This window comes from Aquila chrysaetos, chromosome 3, assembly GCF_900496995.4.
Source record: "Aquila chrysaetos chrysaetos chromosome 3, bAquChr1.4, whole genome shotgun sequence".
Lineage (NCBI taxonomy): Eukaryota > Metazoa > Chordata > Aves > Accipitriformes > Accipitridae > Aquila > Aquila chrysaetos.
The window spans coordinates 70,439,870-70,463,531 of NC_044006.1; the positions used below are offsets into that span (position 1 = coordinate 70,439,870).

The 23,662-nt window shown below is 40.3% G+C and overlaps 1 protein-coding gene across 6 annotated transcripts in view; it reads right to left on the reverse strand.

Moving 5' to 3' along the window:
* DPP6 (dipeptidyl peptidase like 6) overlaps positions 1-23,662 on the reverse strand; it is a 575,985-nt gene that overhangs the window by 135,576 nt on the left and 416,747 nt on the right. For all 6 annotated transcript variants that reach the window (XM_030009646.2, XM_030009648.2, XM_030009650.2 and 3 more), the window contains exons 4-5: positions 14,120-14,214; positions 11,332-11,406 (exon numbers count right to left, since the gene is read on the reverse strand). In XM_030009646.2, the coding sequence (XP_029865506.1) occupies positions 11,332-11,406; positions 14,120-14,214 (170 nt within the window). The remainder of the gene's footprint in view (positions 1-11,331; positions 11,407-14,119; positions 14,215-23,662) is intronic.

Consider the following 23,662-nt stretch of genomic DNA (forward strand, 5'->3'; position numbering starts at 1 on the left):
GCACTTGTTGTCGCTCAGGTTATTGGGAAGCATCTCCAATCAAGTTATTAAGAATTATGAGAGAGGGTTATGAATTTTGAGCTTGTTTTGTTGTTGATCTTGTTTTTAAAATTTTATTGGTATTCACATCACATGGTATAAACTCCCAGGTTCCCCTCCCACTTTGCAGCAGGCGTAGTGGAAGACTGGATGGAAATTCTCCAAGCACTGCACTTGCCTGTTTTATAGTCCTGTTCAGAAACTTGGAAATGAGAATTAAAGTATCTATCTAGCACACAGTTAATGTTGCGATTCTAACATACCAAACAATATATCTAAGGAAAAGAAGTAAAAGACAAATAAACAACATTATTACATAATGAGAGTACAAAAGTAGCCTAGGGCCAAATAAAATTTTTGAAGTAGGCAACAATTATCCCAAACCCAGTAAACATAGAAAACCTTCAAATCCATACAAACACACAAAACATACAACCGTGATTCTCTTGTAATATCTGTGGTCATGATAATATCTGTATTGGGTCAGACCCAAAGTCCATCCAGTTTACTATCCTGGCTTGGACAGTAGCCCAAAGCCGATTCAGAAAAAAGACTACAGTTAGCTTATTTATAGTCATCCTTCCTCAAAATACTGTCCCAGGCTCTTGCAGTTTGCAGCTTGGAGCCACTCTGTTTGCAGCTGTCTACCTTGAGCGATGTCCCTGCCATTGACCTCTCCCGTCATTCTTTACAAGCATTTACCCTTTTTGCACCTACAACCTCTTGTAGCAACACCCTCTTCCCAGACAACGGTGCCAAAAGCCTGTTTGGGGTATGATTCCTCTGACCAGTCTTTGGTGTCTATTTTAGCCTTAGATTTACACCCCGGAGCACACTGATTATAAAGGCAGCCCAGGGTAGCTGACGCAGATGGGGAGTTTATATCGTTCACATCTACATTCACTTGACTGACGCTCACCTTCTTTGACTTTGGAGTTACAGTCTGAGGGCTGAAGGACAGCATGAGAAATCAATGCTTAATAATCAATGCTTTTAATGAAAAATTAGATAATGCCTTCTTTAAATGAAACATTTCTTGAGCTGAGCAGACTGAATGTGGAAAGATTCTAAAAACCTCTTTTCTGTGAAGTTTACAATGCAAATGGTGCAGCTTTGTAGCAATTACATGAGAACCAAGCCATGAAAATGGTCTGAATGCTTAGTATATATATCTAATTAATTTATTCACTTTTGAATAATTCACTTTAGCAGCAGAAATTAGCAACTACAGAACCACAGCATATGTTCTTTCTATTAAAACTTACTCTTAGCATATAAAAATTGCTTTTTCTACTATAGCAGTTGAGAAGGTGAATACTACAAAGAAGTTAACACTGTCATTGAAATCTTTTATGATGGTCATAGGCTCAGGGCACTCCTAGAAGACTCAAAGAAAGGAATCCAAGACAAGAAAGATGAGACCTTCAAAAAGCATTAGAGAGCAGCAGTTTAAGAGCACTGAAGTGGATGTGAAAGGAGAATGAAAGTACTCAGATACAAGCCAGGGACCTTGGTCCAAAATCCTCTCTCTGTTCAGTGAAAGATCCATTTTCCAGTTCCATAAGAGATCAGAAGACTCTGAGCTGTATCTCGATGTACACGTGGATCTACTTTACTGGAGGTGACATTTCTATTTTCTGACATAAGGAAAAATAGACTGAAAACACATACGAGACAGCGGGACATTTTGTGTGTCATCCCTGTGATGGTGTGGACATCTTCCAAGGGGTAAGTGGACTGTGGTGATGATGGGCATCTCTTCAGAAATTGGGGGGAGAGCAAACGGGACAGGAAGGAGCACAGAGCATCCCCTGTTCCTTGCCTGCTGCACAACCCTTCACAGCATCACCATCAACAGCATCGCTGTACGGGCTCTCTTCCACTCTTGCACTTAAAAATCTGAGGACTCATGCTTTTAAAGACCTGACTAAAGCCCTATGATTTGTTTCCCTTTTCAAGACAGAGCTTTTTTTGAGCAGAGAATAGAAGAAAAGAGAATAGAAGATTCCATTTTCAAATCTGGGTCATTAGCTGCCCAAGGAGGAATGTTAATTATTGGTTTTAACATAGCCCTGATAAAAACAGAGTTCTGCAGGCAGCTAAAGGGATAAAAGGCACTTGTTCAGGGTAAACACAGAGCCGCACACTCCTTGGATTTAGGCATGTAACTCAGCTGAAGAGGAGAAAATTTGCATCAGAAGATTTGCATTTCTGAGTACAAGAATTTCATTGGGGTGCTCTGCATAGTAAAATCTGGTTTTCCAGAAGAGGGCACTAAATATATTTTTCTCCTATTTCAGTGATTAAAAATAAATAAATAAAATCAGAAGAATTAGATTATAAACTCCTTCAGGCTGGGACTACTTCCTATGTTTCTGCATAGACACCAGAATTAAATTCTTTCTGATTTTGCTTTCTAATGTCTTTTAAATCACTGTTGTTTTCCCATTTTGCATCCTATTCTTAATATATTTCTTTCCTTAACATTTTAAAATAACTCTCTATACTTATCACAGTCCAGCACAAAATGGGATTTTTATTCTGCCTAAAAACTTAGGAAGCAAAATTATGTTAAAAACAGGAACTCACCTCTAATGTAGTTCTGAAGCCTCTGTATGTTGCAAGGAACCTAGCTCTTCATTAAGTCCTAATTTTTTTCAATAATTTTTATATAGCTACATTTATTTCATTCCTCTTAAAGCAAAGAAAGTTCCCCTGCATTTCTCTAAGATGGATTCCCATACAAGTACAAGAAAGAAAACTGCAATGATTTTACTGCTGACTGTCTATCTGATTTTGGCTATCTAGGAGACCTTGTGTAATTACCTTACCTATGTTTTATTCAAAAATAAATTGCAGGTTATTTTTAAGATGTTTTGTGAATTTTGTTAGAACATTAATCTCTACCAGGCTGTCTGTTCAAGTTAGGTCATCTATACACTCAGAAAAGAAAGTAGAATGAAAAATCTAATCTTATCCAAGCAAAGAAAAATTGGTTATTTTTCTATCAGAGTGTTTTGCCTTGAGTCTTCCCCCCCCGCCCCCTTCTCTGTTTGATGAAAATCTCATTTGCTAAAGAAAATATTTACAAAGGAAGACTGCTGATAGCTGATACCGATACATAATATACCTATGTACTCTTGCATGACAGGCTAATTATTTCTGACTTTTGATATTACTCTAGTCTTCCCTGGAACTGTGGATTTGCTTTTCAGTTTACTGATGTATATCTTTGCCTGTGAATAAATGTAGGATACAGTTTGTTGGCCTCTGCTATATGAGCAAGGCTGTCCAACTTACATTTGAAATATTATTTTGCACTCAGTCATGTCTGTGCAATTTGTGTTGAAGTCTCCCAGCTCAAATCAGGAGGCTTAAAGTTTAGTCCTAACTCCATTTATCTACATTATTAGAAGAACAGCAAGAGTTTAATCCTTTGTTTTTAATAGAAAATGGTTAAAGCTCAGAGGTGGCACAGCACCTGAAGTCAGCATACTCAGTTTTTAATGCTCTCCGTTTCATGCAGTTGGTATTATGTTGCAATAATCACACTAAACAACACTCCCTGGAATGGAGACTCAGTAAGAAATTGAGATTTGGTGCAGTTTTACTGAAACCGTTGCTATAGCAGGAGCATGTCTCAGCAAAACTGGAGTGTGGGGACTGAGGACCACAGGAAGACTGGCTGGCCAGAGATTTGCTTCCCAGTCCCAGCTCAGGCAAACACATCATATCATGTTGTATGAATGCATCTAGGTCATCATTTTGGAAGCACAAACTTCCTGCTGAAAACATCCCTCAATAACAAGGAGCAACAAGGCTAAAAACCCGGGATCCCAATGTCGTTTTATTGTTTGCTCCAGCAAAGAGCTGCAGGCCACAAGTAACCATAGTGGCTACCCATGATGAACGCAGGGTCCCCACCAGTTCCTTCAACAGTGAGATGATTCCACTGCTAGAGTACCTGCTGAAGACAAGATGCTGGGGTGAACACCCATTCCTTGCATTTAAGGGGTACAAACACATTTTCCATGGATAATAAACACAAGAAGGCTCCAGCCACCCATTTCTCTTTGCTGAGATTCACTGCCTGTCATATCCCCTTTTTTAAGAATGGAAAATAAAGAAAAAGCATGCAGATTTGGCCTATGTCATTTCACTCCACATTTTTTGTTGCTGCTTCTACCCAGAGTTACAATGACAGACCCTTAGTTTTAGGAAGCCCTAGGAACCCCTTGCCCCACAGCCCAAGGAATTTAACTACCAAAATGTCCCCGCAGTTCGTGCAGTTGAGTACCTGACCCCACTTTAACTCCTCATTTAAGCTGGAAATTTTTCTGTAATTAAACTGAGCTGTGCCAAAGCAGAAGGATTGCTGCTAAGAGCAAAGAACCATTCAGGCTACATAAAGGAACGTATTTTCTGCTGGAGCTTTGTAGGGATTTGAAATGAACCATGAGGCTCCTCCAAAACAAATAAAATAAAGAAAAGTCTTGACCTCTTTTCTTCCCTCGTGTTAGTCCAAAATTGGTCCTGAAAGTTACCAACATGAAATTAGTTTCTGCTTCAACAGGGAGCTCTAGGATAAAACTTGTCACTAATTATTGCTCCACCATCCTGTGTCTGTGTCCAAAAATTTCTATTCTAAACACACAATGTGACAGAAATTGGACAGAGGGATGACTGCTGAGCAGTAAGAACAAATATTCCCACCACCTGATAACATGTTTACTCAATTAAAATAGGTATCCACCCTCCCATAGCAAGAATTTTTAATTTTGTAAGCATGTGCAGCAGAAAAATATTTGGCATCAAAAGGGCTCTGCTGTCAAAGGCACAACTGAGGACACCTGAGAAGACAGTGTTTGCACAACGCTGTAATAGAGTTTTGAAAACCCATAAATCCCTCTAGAATTGTGTGGTAAACTTCCCTCTCTCTCTGTGCCACTGCAGATATCAAATATTAATTCGGCTGAACCAATTACCGATACCCACACGCGGCAGAAAAACTCAGCACGTTGGTATGTCTGACACAGATTTGCTACTTCTGCCTGAACTGAGATTCATCAGTCGGAAAATCTCCCAGTTGCCCGGACTTCATTTATTAGCTGCTTTGGTTTATTTAATGCAAGGTGACCGTGAAGTGCTGGTGTCCTGGGTGAGTTGCACACCTCCAGGTCTGACAGAAAAGCAAATGGAAGTGTAGAAACCTTTTTGAATCAACCTTCTCTGATGCCTTTGAAAATCCTCTTTTGTCTATCTTGTTGCTGTTCAGCCCGCATTGAAAACAGCAGATTAGGGAATTTATTCAAGGTGGTTTTGAGATTAGAAAAGATAGGCAGTCTTTCACAAAGGGTATTTTAAGTAGACCAGATTCATAATTAAAAAAACCCACAACGCTCTCCTTTTAAAATAAATGATTCCCTCTAAATTTTGTCAAACAATAGCTGCTGCCTCAGCTTCAAATCCAAAGTAAACCATCACCCAGAAAATTAACCTCCCTTATGTTCTCAGTACTTTCTTGTTAATACAATACTTCTGGACACACAAGCCTTAGCTTTTGTTATGTAAATGTAGCTGGAGCACTTCTGTTCTTGTCACTACAAATAGGATAAAAAGCACATTATTAAACAAGGATATTTACTCTACTGATCTTGGCTGTTGAAATAATATGACTCAAAACAGGATGCAAGAATATGTGAGAAGGAGAAAAAAAGCGGCCCCCACTTTCAGCCCTGGAGCTCCAGAATCATCTCTCTAAAACCCTGCACAGGCATGCTCATAAAAATGGTGCAATTTTCAGAAGTTGTGAGCATTTCACTGAAATATGACATATTAGCTGAATGGTATTAGTAATATTTGTTCTATGGGAAGAAACTGAAGGTGTTGTTTTCATGAAGAAGACCCAAGATTTAGCAAATCATCAGATTTGATGAGTGGCTGGTCTATGTGGTTCCACTAATTCATTAATAACTTGACTTCTGCTCATTACAGAAGCACTGAACGACTACAGTCCTCTGGTGAATCAAGAAAAGAGAAAATATTTTGCTTGAAGATACACACATGCACAGATGTAATAACAGAAAAAACACTTTAACTCATATAACCGTCACATTATTAGGACTGATTTTTTTTCTTATTTTTATGTACGAAGTGATACTACAGTTATTTATCCTAATAACGGGTAACTAATTCTCATAAGTAAACAAAGCTACAGTGCTTTAGGCTTGAAAATGTTGGGAAAATAGTTTTAACCACTAGCTTTTGATAATAGTCAACACGGCCCTTATATTGTGCAGCTTTACAATGGAGAAGGAGTCCTTGTGGTTTATGAGCAACAAAGATTCAAAACTGCATTCATATGAAAAAAAGGATATAAAAACTATAAACATAAGCTTTTTCCCTCAAAGTGCTCCACTCAAAAATTCTACTGGTTTACAACAAACACCAAAAATTGAACAAATCACTAAACCAGGTAGCATTATTTTATGGTAGAAATGTTCTAACTGTGCTCACTTTACATAGTGTAATCACTATACATTTTCATTGTTCCTGAAAACGACATTGGCTGGGAATGAAAAAAGTAAATTTGAAATATAGTTATTGCCACAGAAGGAAAACAGGTTTATGCAAACCTATTTCTAGCACTGGTAAATCCATTTCAATTAAGTAATTTATACCATAGCTACAATATTAGCAGTATTACTGATGATAGTTATGACAGTGTCTAATTTTCAGAGGCATATTTATCACAATAATAGTTTCCACCTAACCCAAAAGGAAGTTGTGAGAATTCGTTAATATTTATACCCATTAGTGTTTTCAAAATAACAAGTGTTATATTAATTTCTACATGACTAATTAAAGCAGTACAAAGTTGTAATTGAAGCCATAAGCACAAAACCTGTTCACTCCACATAACAACCAGACTTGGACAAATAGTTAAAAAATAGCAACAACAGTAATAATAATAGCAACATGATGCTGTCTATAAATAATGATTTTTTACTTCATTCATGCTCTAAATACAAAGTCCAGGGTTTGGACTGGGTCTTTCTGAGGTCTCTTTGGTCCCACCACTCCTGTGAGACCTATGGCAACAGGCAGACAGAAAAGAAATACTAAACTCACCACATGAACTACTCCAAAAAAAGAAAAAAATAGTTGGGCCTGTTCTAATTACAACGATGATTAATTCTTTGCAGCTTTCAGCATTATAAAAATGCATTCCTTTAACTGCAAAATAGGTAATAGCGTCTGTTGTATCAGCTATAAAAGTCTCTAAGCCCTAATTGTTGTTCAGAAGACTTAGCAGTTTGGTCCATATTAATCAGCCAGGATTTCCTGTGTGTAATTGCTCTTAACTAGCTCAAACACAGTAATGGACTGGTAAATTGGAAATGAAGAACAAATAGCTTTAAGAAGAATCTCGGCCACTTTATTTCCTCTCTTGCATTACAATGACAGCTATTTATAATAAAGGCAATTAAATATTCTCTATTTAATGTCTCACCACGTCACTCAAGAAAATCATGTTTCTTCTCATTTACTTTCCTCTATTTCTTTTATCACCATTCCACAAACTCCACCTCTTAACTCTGACTACAACAGAAAGCTACACAAGCCCGTGGGGTTTGGTTACTCGTCCTTATTCCTACCCCATCACTCCCTCCGTCGCAGAAACGCTACAGAATTTAAGAGGTTCTTTGTCACTTGGCTATTTAGGAAATCCCTTTTGGAGGCCATGGAGACCCACAAACGTGTTTGTAGCCCAAACACCACAGAGACCCGTGTGTCCCCCCGGGAGGTGTGCAGGAGCGCGGAGCTTGACCAGTAATGCTGGTGGAGCCATGTGCTGGGCAAGAGTGGCTTTGACCTGACAGCACCAGCGACAGCCTTCACCCTCTGCTCCCTTTCTGCTGAGATGCTGTGGCTAAACCCCGATTTGCCTATGTGGTTTGGGGTTAGTGAACTCTATAGCCAGAGCCCCACACACTTGTTTTGGTGGAGGCTGATTTGAAATCAAAGTTTCTCTGTGGGTGTATTTATTCCCCAACACTTTCTGAAAACTTCACCCTGTGGTTTCAGCCTCAAGTTGGACCTTGCTCTAGTGTAAAGAAACAGAAAACAAACAAACAACAGAAAAATCGCAAGAGTAGTTTAAAGACAAAGAAGCCTGGCGCCTTCCCTATGACCTTTCCAGAAAAAGAACAAATCTGCTGTGTTCAAGGTTAGAAAAGCTCCCTATTAGCACAAGGCTTACCCAGAATATTGCTGCCTGAAAGATTAAACTTCTGTAAATATAAGCACTGCAAAAAAGCATTTAGAATGGAACCTGACAGCCCGACCAGCCACAATGTACCCACGCCAGTCTCACAACTGCCTGCCAAGCTTCCTGGGAGAAATATATTTTAAGGAACATGCTTTAATTCATCATCCTCTAAGATGATGAAGTGATACAACAGGAAAACGCACATTAGTTGCCTCAATAACTTTGCAAAATAGGTGTCTGCCAGTTCAGGGCTGTGTTATTCCAATGTGGGTGTCAGTGCCGTTACCCAGAACAACACTGAGCAGAGGTGCTTCTGTGCAAATAAATAGAAAAGCCTTAGAAGAAAGCTATTACTGGCAGGAAATGACTTTGTAGTATTTTTCTTAAAAATATTTCACTTCATTGGAGTGACACACTATGCTTTTCTAGTTTGATTTTTATTCCTAGCTGGTATTAAAAATAGAGGCTGAATCCACTCATATTAGAATTCAGATAAATTATTAATTCATATTATGTATATTAAGATATTACACGTATATGTAAATGCAGCACAACTGTATTGTGTAAAAAAAGTATGAAAACATCTATACTCACAAACAATTAAAAGGCACACTTTCAAATGGCAAAAAAATAAAGCAACACTTTCTGACACCTATAAAATAAGTACACAATAATTTCAAGAAGTTTCTTTTTTGAAAGTATTTGTAGAATTGAACTTTAAACAAATGTCCTTTGTCAATACATTTCCTGAAATTTCCTTTTGACTTTGCAACAAGGACAACTGCCCAAGGCTTTGCTAATCAATTTCTTGTGTTGCAGAAAACAGCGTAATTTGAATTTTGTCCAAGAATACAGTTTGAAATGCAGAAAATGCGAAAAGCTAACTAACATGCAATTATTTGTAGCCACAGTCTGCATACCAAGTGAGAAGAAAGCTGAATAAGTAATTTAACAGTTATTGCAACTTCAATACACAAAGAGCCACCCATTGTGGCTTAAAGATGCAATATTCAAGAATGAATTTTACTACCCCTCTATTAGTATGCTTCTTCATCAAAAAAAAAAAAATCTTTGTATCCTTCATAAGCATGGATCTTAAAGAAAAGGGGAGGGGGGCTTGTTTTGTTTTGTTTTGTTTCAGAAGACTATTTCAGGAACTCTTGCTATCATAAACTCGTATGAATACTTGAACAATTTGCAATGCTCTCTTACACTGAATATATTTCACATCCTAAAATCTTCCCAACCGTCATGTTTCCAGCTTGCCACTTTAGGTTTTCCTTTCTGGAAGAAGATGTGGTGTGAGGAAGGGAGCACCTGCCTGTGTGCTGCTCTCTCTTCTCCAGCCAGGCATCTTAAAGCACCACAAACTCAGTGTTTTGCCTGTAACTCAAACCCACAGATCTGCAAGCACTGAAATGTAGAGAGGAGGATGCAGGGGAAACACCTCCAGCCCATCCCTTTCCATCCCCATCCTCCTCCTCCATTGCCTACCTCAAGCATTCCTCTGCAGGCTGAACACAAAGTCTGGGCTGCAAAAGCCCCCATAACTTTGCTTCTTCCAGATCTTCCGAGTGTGCAGTCCTTTCGATGGATAAAGGTTGGGAATAAAAAGTGAATTTCTTACTACTGCTTTTTAGGAATTACATTTTTTGTCTCATTATAATTTTTGTCGTTATAGACATTTTTCTCTCGTTCTCAGAGGAACTGAAGAAGCCCTCTCTCCTCAGGGCTCTTCCAGCTTGCACAATGCATCTGAGCAGTGTTGGCACACAGCTTCCACAGCCAAAGGCCAATCTCCATTAAAAAAAGTGAATTGTACAAAACACCTCTGGCACACAAGGCAGGGGGGGCTTTTATGCAAAAGCTTTGCTTGCTCAGTGGCCGTTAGGCTGTCTTCCCCACATTTAGATTTAACTTAACACTTCCACATCCATCACTGTCTAGAACTCTGCTAAGCTTCAGATAAGGGAAGTTGCACCAGCAATGACTTCCCAGCAAAAAAGTCTTTAGGAATTACCCCTAAAGTTTCTCATACAGTTTTATTTGAACTTTTTCGAACACCAGGCAGGGTTGTCCTGACTTTTATACCACTGTGAGTCAGGCATAACTCCAAAGATGACAGCAGAGAAATCAGATGAGCAACAGAGCCACAACCTCTGCTACCTAAAGGACCAACAAATTTCCTTTGGTTAGCAGCTGAAACTAGATTTATTTTATGGAAGAAGAATTACAGTTGCTGGTGAATGAATTATTTTTGTTTTGAGGAATTGGTGCAATTCTAGATTATGGAAACAAAATGTATAGGGATTTATAGTTTATCCAAGTAGTACAGCATAGCTATCATTCAAATATTTCAGGTCTTATACCAGCAGAATTTAAAAAGAAAATAAATATTATTCATGCCGAAGAACTGCTTCCCATGTGTTTGATCCTTTAGTCATCATTTAAAAATGACTCATTACACTTTTCTTTTTTGAAGTTTGGTAGAAAATTTGCCCTAATCTAAAACTTAGTAGTAACCCAGTGGTGATTTCTTACGAATGATTTATACCTAACCCTCTGAAGAAAAGGATTTATAATGAAAGTGATAGCTCAACCCTAACTGCAGCACTGGGAACGGTGACACCATAATTAACGTATTATTTCAGTTGTGGGAGACACTGACAGTTGCTTTTTGTTCTGGGGAAGAAATTTATAGTGTGACTGAAAAAGGCACCATGGAAAAAAATTTCACAGAAGAGGAATAGAAATCCTTGTAGGAAAGACATGTCCTTACAGTCCCGCTCCCAAAGACTATAAAATCCTGGCAATGACAGTGTTTCCTCTACGGTGTAATTTATACCTTTCTCCTCTACTAGATGGCAGTATGACATGCTCGCAGAATAGCTAAATGAGAGGTTTGCTTTCTTTGTTTCACAGAAAGCAATTAATTTAAAATATCATCTTACTGGCATAGAAGTGAGAAAAAAGAAAAAAAAAAAAGCCTGTGTATTTTGAAATCAACTCTATTTACTTACTGGTTCAACATTAAAAGCAAAAAGTGCATATTCCCGGTCAGGTGATACTTCATATCGAATAGCCTTTAAGGAGACCTAGAAAATAAATCAAACATTGAAATAAATATTTTTCAGTTTTCAAGCCAATGGCATCTAGAACTAATTGTTATGACCATCTTTCTAACGATGAAGAATACTGCCAGACTTAGGGTCTTGAAAAATAATACATCACATCTCTTGTCAAATCCCAGAAATGTTATGTGGGCATTTATATGCTCCTATAAGAGAAAGCATAACTGCATTGTGACTCAGAGCAGGTGGCTATCTCAAAAAATCACAGTTTTCCTTAAAAACTTACTGCACAGTGGGTGATGGGGCAGCTGTGGGCAGCAAGTAATAGAAAACTTCGATTAGTGTCAATTTATTAATTCCCTCTCATTCCCTGCAGTCACTGGCCAAAGTGCAGGAGATAACAAGCAGTAAATACCTGCTGGAGCAAATTAATATAAAGAGACACCACTACCTCTCCCAATTAAGACAACACTGAGAACTATCCCATTTTCCTCAGCTACAAAAGTCTTTGGGATGCTGTAGTGATACAGCTTTCCAGGTGCACCCTGACCTGGGTTCTGCAAAAAGCCGCTCTGTAAGTCTTACTAACAAGAAGAGATGCCAAAATATCTCAGACTTGTCAGGAATTACCTTTTCCCTGCTCCACTTATTTGTATAGTGCAGACACTTCTCCTTTCCAGTGTGTTTCAATATAACACATTTCTGGCACACATGGCACCAAGGTCAAAGAGAGGTGCCACTAACACGCCACTCATCCACGCCTTTTAAATCTCACCCTTTCACCTAACAAATTAGATGCAGGTCCTTGAGAGATTCCCATGGAGCAAAACGGAAGGGGGAATTTGGGTTGCAGGGAAACGCACAGCATCCCACTGGGAGAGTCTTCCCCAAGGGCAGCGAGGCTGGAGGCGGTGCGTGGGGAAACCCAGGGACAGCCAAAGGCAGAGGGGACTGATCACAGAATCATAGAATAGTTTGGGTTGGAAGGGACCTTTAAAGGTCATCTAGTCCACCCGCCCTGCAACGAGCAGGGACATCTTCAACTAGATCAGGTCGCTCAGAGCCCCGTCCAGCCTGACCTGGAATGTTTCCAGGGATGGGGCAGCTACAACCTCTCTGGGCAACCTGATAGGCTAGCGTGGATCAGGATGGCGGGTAACAGGGGAGCGTGAGAGCCAGCAGTGTCAGCACGAAGACAGATTTTCTTTACTGTTACATTAATAAGACGGAGAAAGGAAAACATGCCAAGGTAGCAAAAGTTTTTCTGACCCAGGGCTGGGAACGAAGAGGACAAAGACAATGTGCCTGGATGAGGTGTAACGGTGGCTCCTGTATTGGGACTTTTTGGATTAATGCGGAGGTGATGTTCTGCAGATTTATTTACTGATTGGGCAGAGGAGCAAGGTTAGAACAGGCAGTAGGGAGGCCATGGCATGAAAAAGTAGGATTATCTTGTAACACTATGCTTTTCTTATAAATGGCAAAAATTAAAACCCAGGGGAATAAACAGAAGCCAAATGGAAGCAGTTTGATTTCAACAGACCTTGACATTAAAGAAAGCCAGCCCATTCCTTTACCTTTAGCAGAATTGTAAAGAAAGAGGTTACGCTCTGGTAAAAGAGGATTGCTTATGTGATGTAGCAAAGGCTGAAGGTTAAATGGCAGCATGTGAAGTTTAAGGTTGGGTCCTGCAATAACAATTCAGTGATAAATTCTTTCTCTCATTAAAAAAGAATTAATACTGTACTTGAGCTTTGTATGACTCATATACTCATACTGCAAAATAAAACCAACCTGGAATGTGTTTTTATAGCTTTCTTGTAGATTTACTTTTAGCTTTTAAGTTTCTAAAGCTGTTTTCTGCAGATCTTGGGTGATTAAGATAAGTCTCTGTGAGCCATCCTCTGCTTTTGTAGTTTTGCAATGATACAGTACATCAAAAACATCTCAAGTTAATCAAAACATTAGGAAGGTACTGCGTAAGTGACAATTTTACCAGGACAATGTGATTCATATCTCATTGTTGGAGCAAACATGAGTGCATTTTACTTCAGAAATCAACTTCTTACAGCAAATATTGAAAACACTCTGACATTTAATGTACTAACTTCTGTCACAATGTTGGCTTCATCTACTACAAAAAACAGTGCTACAAAACACTTTCATCATTATAAATAATACTCTGTATCAGCTGTGAAATTATTTTCTTTTCATTTATTTTAATAGCCACCTACTAACTTCTTTTCCTGATAATTTCTTAGGGTTTCTCTCATATGCAACTCCACTTCCATTCATCAACACTATTCATTAACAACACTGAAATTACACTGCAACCATTAGGCAACAAAAATCAGCAAATCCACAAATTAAAAAATAAGTATATGCATGGAGGAATGTGGAAAATGCTACCAACAGACAGTAAATTACATCAATTGTCTTTTCTATTAAGCATGCAAAGACGAGAATTATGCATCTTTCAATTATATATGATATGCAAGACTAGCTTCAAATATCTATATGATGCCTTCCTGTAGTATGAAAGAAACTGAGCTTGCAGAATAATAAGAAAAGCTGGAGTTCAATTTCACATTATCAGTCATTGCGTAGCCCAGAGTATTACTGGTGTATTGCTTCTCCTTGAGAATACACGAAGTTGAAACCCAAGTCATTTTCTGCTTTACTGATCCAACTGCAAGAGAACTGTGAAATTCTGCTACTCATTATAGAAAATACTTACAATTTTTTTGTTTTCTATTAATATTGTTGAATTGTTAGTTTCGACATTCCTCAGAATCACTGTGCCATTCTGGTTTCTATAAATGAATTCATTATCTGCAAGGAGGAAAAGAAAAGAACATTAAGGAAACCTGAAATTGTCTGTTTGTGTAGAACCTAATTATGGACTTGAACCAAAAGTACTGCTGGCAACTTCCTTCTAAAGAACACAGATTATTTTTTGTTAACGCAGCCATTGCTGCGATGTTAAAGTGGCTTCCAGGACAGTCATTAAACAACATGGTTAGTGTTTGCCACATGTTTATTCTGCCACACTTTCCCAGAGCTGAACGGAAGAGGGTGACCTGTTTTGAATGTACATACACAGCTTGCTATATTGTTAGTGTAGAAAAGAACAAGGTCAAAAAACATTCCTTATGCTTAAAGGTTTCCAAGATCCTCAGTCTCTGTAGGACTTTAATAAGCCAGATGCCTAGAAAGTCTCTGACAGTTAAAGGCAAATCACCTTCTAACAAAGCAGATTCTGGAACCTAATATTGTACAGATCTTCCAACTCAGCCATTTGTCCTGCAAACTCACGCCAGAAGGACACGCATGCAAAGAAATTGGCATTTTCACATGGAACAGGACAAATCAGTTTGCCCCTGTTGCACTTTGGGACTATTCCAGCACTCAGGACATCTGGACAAGGACAAGAATCCCCTCTGGTAGCTGCTGCACAGGCGGGAGATAGTCTCCAGCTCTCAAAGCTCAAAACCTACTTGACAGAAAGGCTGGGGTAGACATGTGAAAGAAACTCCAAATGAGGGTTGGGTGGCAGGTCAAAAGTTCAGGATGAAAAAACATTACAACAATAAAGGGTTGTCATCTTGTCAGATGTCATAACCTGAAGTTCAAGTCTGATCAGTGCTTACACGCACTGCCTCACAGATAAAACATAAAACGTTAAGTCCCAAGCACACTGCCATTAAAAGATTCAGCAGCTTTTCTTGACACAGGAGGAGGGTTACTGGGTTTTAGCAACCTGGCCAAACTAAGACTGAGAACTGATGGATCCTCCCAAACTTCTGCCTCCAGGTTCAGTTAGAGAAACAATTCCTCATTGCCTACCCTCACTGTGGCCACCCCAGGGTGGCTACCATGGTGCATCCCACAAGTGTCAGGGCCACACGAATGGTTAAACATTACCCATGGGTTGTCCTGGCATGAGTCAAAGGTGAGTTTAAATCCTACAGGGTTCTTACAAGCACACTGTAACCACAAACAGGTGCGTGGTGCCTGGCTCACCGTAACCTGCTGAAGACAACGCTGGACCCAGAGACCCAGTTCTTTCGAAACTTTGGTGTACAGACCTAGCATACTCCTTCCTTATCCATGTTTCAGTCTTCTTTTATTTCTAAGGTAGTGATGACAATCCTCACCACAGTCATTAACCATCTTTGTAAAAGTGAAAGTGCAGACGAAAAGCTTCTACACTCTACTTATTACTATCAATAAAAACAGTCATCTCCTACATATCACAGTTTTACACGTAAGCGTAGGAAGAAAAAAATCTTTTCTGAGATTGGGATGAATCAGATTCTGTGAGGCCAAACTGTTGCTGCAATATGGATGATCGTCTCCAGACAACAAGATGTTAGAGACTTAAGATTCTCAGTGTCCGAATCACAGCAGCAGCCCTTCAGACTCATAGGCAAACTTCTCAAAGCATCTCTTTCTTTTAATTATGGAATAAATTTTATCAGCACCTTCAATCCTGAATAAAAAATGCAGGATCTGAATTAGATTAAGACTTGCATTTGAGAGCAGAATAGTGAAGAGAGTTTCTGTTTGGGTTTGACAGTATTAAAAGTTTGTCATTAGTTCTGGAGTGTTGTCCAAGGGCACGGCATTTTCATAAGCATGCCTGATTATATTCAGGACTTTGAAATATTGCTTCATAGAATTTATGACTGAACAAACTAAGATTCTTAAACCTGGGAAAGAACTGACTGAACAGAACTAGGACAGAAGTCAAAAAAGTCATAAGCAGCATGGAAAAGATAAATAATGAATGCTCGTTCCTTGCGTTTTCCAAAATAAATATTGGGAGGCACTAAAAGACACCAGCCAGTGACAGGTTCAATACAAATAAAAGAGATTATTTCTTCACGCAGAAGGTAAACAAGCTGTGGAAGTTACAGACTCAGACTAGAGTGGGTGCCAGGACTGCATGTGGGTCCAAATAAGAATTAGAAAAATGGGAGAAAAATCCACCAAAGATTGTGGGTCTTGAGGGGAGGCGCTTTTCATTAAGCCCTTGAACCTGTGATTGCAAGGGACTAGAAGCATATCCTGAATTACTATCTTGAGAAATTCACCTGCTTTTTAAAATCTTCCCTAAGCATTTGCTCTTGTCCTGGGCCAGACACCAGAAGAGACGATCTCTGGGGTCTGATCCAGCACTGACTTATTTACAACTTTAACTTCTAGCCTCTGTGTCCAGATCCTTAAGATATGCCTTTATGCCAACAATTTAGGAAGTGATACAATAAAAGGTATTAATGCTTCCTACATACCATGCCTTTACATCCTTAGGCCATTAAGCATGGGTGAAGCACCATTTGCTATGTGAGAAAAGTATACAGTCCAAATTCTTATTTTCAGGTATTCTAGAAATAACAGGAATAACTAAACTGAGAGACAGAATATTACCTAATTATCAGACATTTTGAAAAAGATTACTGCTTTAATAATCACCCTATGTCAACAACACGGAATGTTTTCCAATTACATAGTAAGTTCTAGACAGAAAAATCACATTTTAAATATGGCCACCAAAGCATTTGGATAATTGTAAGGCTCTCAGGATATTTCCTAATTGCAGGAAAAACTAGCAATGAAACTCAGCTCAAAGTTCAGTGCACAAGTAAAGTAGCTTATTAATCTAATGAGTCTGTGGGGCTGATAATATTTGGTAGCTGTTTCTTGAGCATTGCATGAATGGGTGGAAGTTACATTACTGCCCGTAATGACATTGCTACTAAACTTTTATTGCTCCCAATGCTCCAAAAAAACATAACATTTTAACAAACTGTGAAACTTCAAGATGATTACATAAAAGTTGCTCCAGAGTTGGAAGCAGGAGATGAAAGTCTTTCCCATTATTTGTTAAAGTGTAACAAGTTTAAAATCAGGTGCTAATCTGCTGCATGTACTTCTGGTATGAATAAGGAAGAATAAATGAAGCAGCGCTGATTTGTTAGGGCTGTAAATCTTGCTATTATATTCAATACAAGCCATCAACACAGCATCTGAATTAATGAACAGAAAATTGGTCTGCTTAAGAGAAGAACAAATTGATCTGCATTATATTCCAAGCAAAACACCGTGAGGTTTAGCTGGTCTGTAAGTCGTATTATCTTAGTCCTCAAAAGAATCAATGAATAATATTCCTGGACTTCTGTTTTGAAGTGTGTGATTAGTTCCAGTGCAAGAGCATTTATTTAAATGGGACATGCCTCAATCAAAGACAAAAAGCAATGCAGCAACCTCTGTCTGTAATGAATTCTGTCCAGCAAGCTGATGAGAATTTGCAGCCTGATTTATAGTTGTCACCACAGCTGATAAAGGTCATCGCTGCATCTCATTTTTTATACCTGCCTTTCTTTGGGGCTGGTGTTCAATGTAAATGATGCTGAAAATTGTAACTTTCAGGCATAAAGCCATTTATTCCATTTCTTCAACAGCAGAGTTCACTTCGCCAACTCCTCCCCCTCTTTCAACTTCCAGGAAATTGTCTGGTTGGTAGAATATATTATGTGTCTGTGAGTGTAGACACAGATATGCAGTCACGCTTACAAAAGTGACTGATTACAAAAAGCAGTGATTACTAGAAATAACGGAGCAGTCTTGGTGCTGTAGAGAGTCAGTGTAGAGGAATGGGGGAGCCTTGGCAGTAATTTTTAAAAACCTGCTAAGCAGAACGGGTGAAATCAGAAAACCCAAGACCAATGATATATTTGCAGTGTCAGAGTTTCCCAGCTTCTTTGTACACATCTTTCTTAAATTCAGTCAGGAAATATGTACAGAGAGAAAACAGATCTTGTGACAGGGAGCTCATGTCCCTTGCAGCCGCTGAGCCCTCGCCAGGAACAGCACACACGTGGGCTTGCTTCGCCTGGCAGCTCTGCCCGCTGGCCTCTTGTTTAGAGTGAAGCAAGACAAAATGACAGGATTTTTCTTAAGAGAATAGTGCATTACGCACTATGGCCCCAATGCAGGTTTTGCATCTTCAGGCATGCTACCTGGCCAACCCTTTCCAAGGTTCTACCATCAGAAAAGGCACGGGGTCTCTGGAAACTTGCCCACTGGTGCTGCCGTGATGCTGAACCCAGAACTGGCAGTTGAAAACTCAGGAGAAAGATCATGAGGCTGTCACTGGTATCATCTGAGGACCCTGAATCATCAGTTCCATATGCAGAGGCAGCCTAAACAGCCAACAAAACGCTGGACGCCATCAAGACAGCAAGACAGCATGGTTCATTTGCCATGATATAAAACAAGGGAGTACAAAAATTCACAGACAACTGATAAACTGACAGATATTAAAAGAAGTAGGCAGGATATATCATCTCTCATCCCTAATGCAGGGCTGCTTCATTATGGACCACTAAAAGGGGCCAGGCTCAAGTTCAACATAGCATCAGCTATTGCCGTAGTTAGAGACCCAACACTGGGCTAGAGGAGCACTTGTCTGAGCCAGCACAGCTTGGTTTTACATTACTGTGTGTCAGACTGGGCACCAGACTAAATAGCTCATCACAGTGGACAAGAAGGTCTGGGACAATTTTGCCTCAAGAAGGAATAAGTTTGAGTGCTGGCGGTGCAAAGGAAATGAAAGAATTACATCCAGCTGCAGGAACACAGATTTGCATTAGCGTCAGTGCTCGTGAATTTATGGCTGTACAGCTTCTCTGATGAGACTAAGTAAGTACACGCTATCAGAGATGAGAAACTGGTTTATAAGATAATAGCAGGACCCGCATGCTTTTGAGAATTTTCATTTTTTGTCACAGATTATGGAAAGCAGAAAGCAGAACTATGTGGTAAAAGATGGGAAAGAATAAGAATTTAAATCCAGCTGCAAAAAAAAATATTTTTAATGAAATTGTAATTTTCTATGAGTTTAGCAACTGACAAATGAAAAGCAGAGAAAAAAGGTTATAACATTCACATGCAGCAGGTCAGCCGTAAGAGTTAATGAAAGGCAGAAGGTAGTAAGTAGCAGGACTGTTAGGAGAGCTTCAGTCATTTAGAGCCACAGACTTAGAGGAAAAGACAACTTCTCAAGTCCTGTAGTTTCAGATCAACAGACGTGAAACATAATTGAATGAGTCTTAGTCTGATGAAAGTCAGCATCGGGGGAATTATCATTCTCAATCCCTAAGATTAAGGGAGATTGGTGAATAAAGGAAACGTAAATCCTGAAGTTGTTCCGAACCATTTCAGATAAATGAGCCTCCAGATACCAGCATGACTGGCAAGGCTGGCAAACAAATTATGCCGTGTCAAGAGAGCAGACGGCAGCGTGCCCCATGGGAGCGAGCCCGCATCGCTCCTCGGGGACCGAGGTCACATTGCACCAGGCCCACGTGCGCTGCTGGGATGGAGCTCTGCGCTGGCACAGCGAACGTCACGGGGCCACCAAGAGGGGACTGGGCACTGTGCTGTTATTGCTCATCCCTGCTGCTGTAGGAAGGTCCTTGCTAGACCCAACCTCAGGCGCGACCCATGGCAGCTGGCAGGCAGTTTGCATCTGATGGGCTTTACGGTGGGGTTAGAAACCCTGAAAGAGTCCTCTGAGCTTTCCCAAAGTGAAAACACCGCATCCTATTCAACCCGATGAAGCCAATTACTGCAGCTGGAAATGAGTCAAGAGCCTGATGTTATCACCCACTCTCTTCCAAAAAAGAAAAGCTGTTGTGGGGCTTTTAATGACCCAAAGCAGTCAGAATTTTAGAATTTTCTCTTACATCTGAAGGATGAGCCTTCCACCAGCCCTGCAGCACTGCCTGCTGCAGTGCAGGGCATCACTCAACACTCAGCCAGGCTGAGACCCCTTTGCTGATGCAACAGCAGCGCCTGAACCAGCCGAGGGTTTCTTGGAGTCCTCCCAGGCAGGTAGCAATCAGACACAACTGGTTAGCTCTTACCATCTAATAAGATAACAGACAGGAAGGTTGCAACAGCAGGACAGACGATTTTTTTAGACAGAGTGGGTATTTTCAGACTGGCAACGGCACGTACTACAGTTATATTCATTTGGAAAAATACATCAGGGTGAGACAGTGGAATTAAAACGAAAAAAATTTTCAGCTAGCTTAGCAGCCCAACAAGTTTTCTGAAGGGCCAGGTGAGCCCCAGCACAGTGGATGGAGACCAGAGGTGGGGAAAGGAGCGGGTGTTCCTCTCGGGTGGGCTTGGCCATGTCACAGCCCTCACTCACCCCCAGCACACACACACCGGGGCCAAAGAGAAGGGTCTGTGCGGGAGCATAATCATGGACTCAACGACAGATCAATATGATCATAGTTGAAGACCCTTTACTAGAGCATCAGACATCATTTTATACATTAGTTACATCCGTACATGCGTTTAGCTATTTTACTATTGGTTACACACACTATTCACGCACTGTCCACGCGTCCAGTTACACTTAATGATTGGTTATATCAACACTGTACACGCGCATAAACATAAAACATAATTGGTTATACTAATTAAAACATGCGAGACTTGTCTCAGTCTAATTGGTCAAGATAAACTGCTGAATTGAGGTTGTTCGTGCCAAGTTCTCTTTATCATGGAATGCGCACCTGTGTTTTTCTAATTGGTATCTTTCTTATTTTTGTCTTCTTGTTTATTCTGTTCAAGGCCTTCTAAAGGCATCTGGAATGCTCTTGTGACCGTTAGCTAAATATGTTCCCACAACAGGTCTGGCTGGAGAAAGCAAACCTGGACTATACACAGCAGCACACAGGGGAAAAAAAAAATACTGGCTTGTAGTGATTACCCACATTTGCAGGATTGGGGGTTGCTGCCAGTTTACACCGAAATACAGTATGTCTCTGTGGGAGCAGCGTCACGACCGAACCGGGTACCCGGGCAGGCTGTGGGCTCGGCAGCAGGGAGTGTTTGCCGCTGTGACTACGAGCATTTAGACCCGCAAGCCAGCCCACGCTCAGCAGAGCCCCAGGGGAGGCAGCAGCCCATCAGCACCAGGCAAAGCACCAGGCGGACACGTTAAGTGCAGTCATCCACACAGTTCACGTGAGCATCTCCCATGGAAAGTAAACTGTAGAGAACTTAGGATTTCCTGTCAAAAAAAGTGCTTTCTGAGTGACACAGGGGAGAGAATAGGACAAGCTGAGGTTAACAGGCTGCTGTGCGTGGGGTCAAGACCTTAAAAAAACCCCTTAATCCTGCCAGATGCAGCAGAAGCACACGCCTGCTATCTTCAGAGACTGGTTTTGAGAGACAGAGCCTGAGATTTTGGGAAATAATGGAAGCAGAGAGGAAAATGACAGAACAGGGTAAATTCACAGAGGAAATAAAAACTGTCAGAAAAAACTGGCAAATATTAACAAGAAGCACCAAAGAAGAGGAAAAAGGTTGAGCATGATAAGAGCAGGGAGAAGGATGAGCACAGACAGGCTTAGAGAAATACTTCTCTTACTTTGCTTTCATGAAATGGGAAATTGTATCTTATTTAATAGGTCTACAGGATTATTGACCCACTTAGAACAATATCTGCCTAACTGGAGTCACATACCTTTGCATGACAAAGAGAGTGATCCTCCCAGGACCTGCACTCCCTGTGGCAGGTATGGTTTACTCCTCAGAAAAACATGGGGAATAGATGTTCAACAAATGGTAGGACGATGCACGCTCACTAACTGCCTGTGAAACTTAACCACATGGTACATAATGCAAAATAAAAGCACAATCAGTCCCCAGTGGAAGCCTATTCAGGTGTCCAGACAGATGCAATCCCAAATTCAGGTGGAAAAGAAGACCATTGTTATGCTGCGTTTAATACTATGATCTGTTGTTCTTTCAAGACATACTGCAGTGCATCTATTTGGTATTTATAGCATGTACCCATAAACTGAATCTGAAATTCCCTCCCCAAAGCAGAAGCCAAGCTTGTTTTGATACCGAGCTGCTTCCCAGAGAGAAAATGAGGGAAGGCTTCCCATCCCCTGTCCCCGGGCACTGCAGTAAGCTGGCTCTGGGATAACAGAAAGAGAGGGAGGCAAAGATCGCGAGTGGTGAACGGCAACGAAACCCCATTTCCATACCCACAGCTTCACCCCACCCTGAGTGAGAGCTGGTCCTTAGGGATGGTCCCTGTAGACCTTGGCACTTGTAACTCATCGCAGCCCCCTGCCACCACCCTGCCTTTTGTCTTCAATCCACCTGCCCCCACCAGCAACTCCTTTTTCTTCAGCCTTGCTACTCTGCAGTGCAGAAATAAGTAAAAGTCTGTTATACTTTGTGATGCTGATGCAAGGGAGCAACAGGGGACGGAGAACAGCTTGCCTTTAACAACATCGCTACTGCCTTTAATTCCAGGAGACAAGTGAAATCCCATTTTTATCTTTCTGGCATTATGGGTCATTATCCTTTTACTGTTTCCAGAATTTTTTTTCACATGAGAGGCTGAAAGGAAAACTTCTTTAAATAGGTGATTTACTGTAATTTAGCTAAATGCTGTATAACACATTGCATTGGTACATTAAGTAAGTGCAACATGATAGAATGTGTTTTATTATGCAAGAAGTGGTTTTAATTGCTCATCACCTCAATGCAGTTGCACTTGGTGCACCAATATAGCGCTTTTACAGTAGTACCAGTAAAATAAAACACAATTATAGCTCAGGAAAATTCCCATATCAATGTGCATCTCTAGCAGGCTTGTAAATTAACTTGTCAAAAGCTCAAAGAAGGCTGAGTCCTGGGAAAACTTAAAACTATAAAAATTGGTAATGCCAGTCTGTTTCTCTTCTTTGTCTAATCCCAAATCTTTCAAGATCCAAACTCAAAAAAAAGCTTATTGAACCTCATTGAGAGAAGACCTCAGCACCAAGCCTGAAATGCAGGCAGAGCACACCTTTGAAATTTCAGTCCCAAATTTGAAACCAGGTACAATTCTGCTGCTGCCTCTCATTTGTGAGACTGAACTCCACTTCAAAGAGCCCCAATCTGGGAACCCTGTAGGCTCAGATCACGGCTTAGTGGCATGGGCACGAAAAGCTGAAGTCCATGTGAGAAACAGAGAACTTGTTTCAACTTCAAATAACTCCTCTTCCCTGCTTCTACCTGCTTTTATGACACATGGGGGGAAAAAAAGAGAGACACTACAATTAGGAAAAAACGGAATGAGAAATCCTCTGGACTAAATCCGTTTTGACTCCATCCAGGGCAAATCATCCCGATTATGAAACTGCTGCAAAATCCTAACAAGAACAGTAAAAACGTACATCTTGTTCCTTACTGCCCT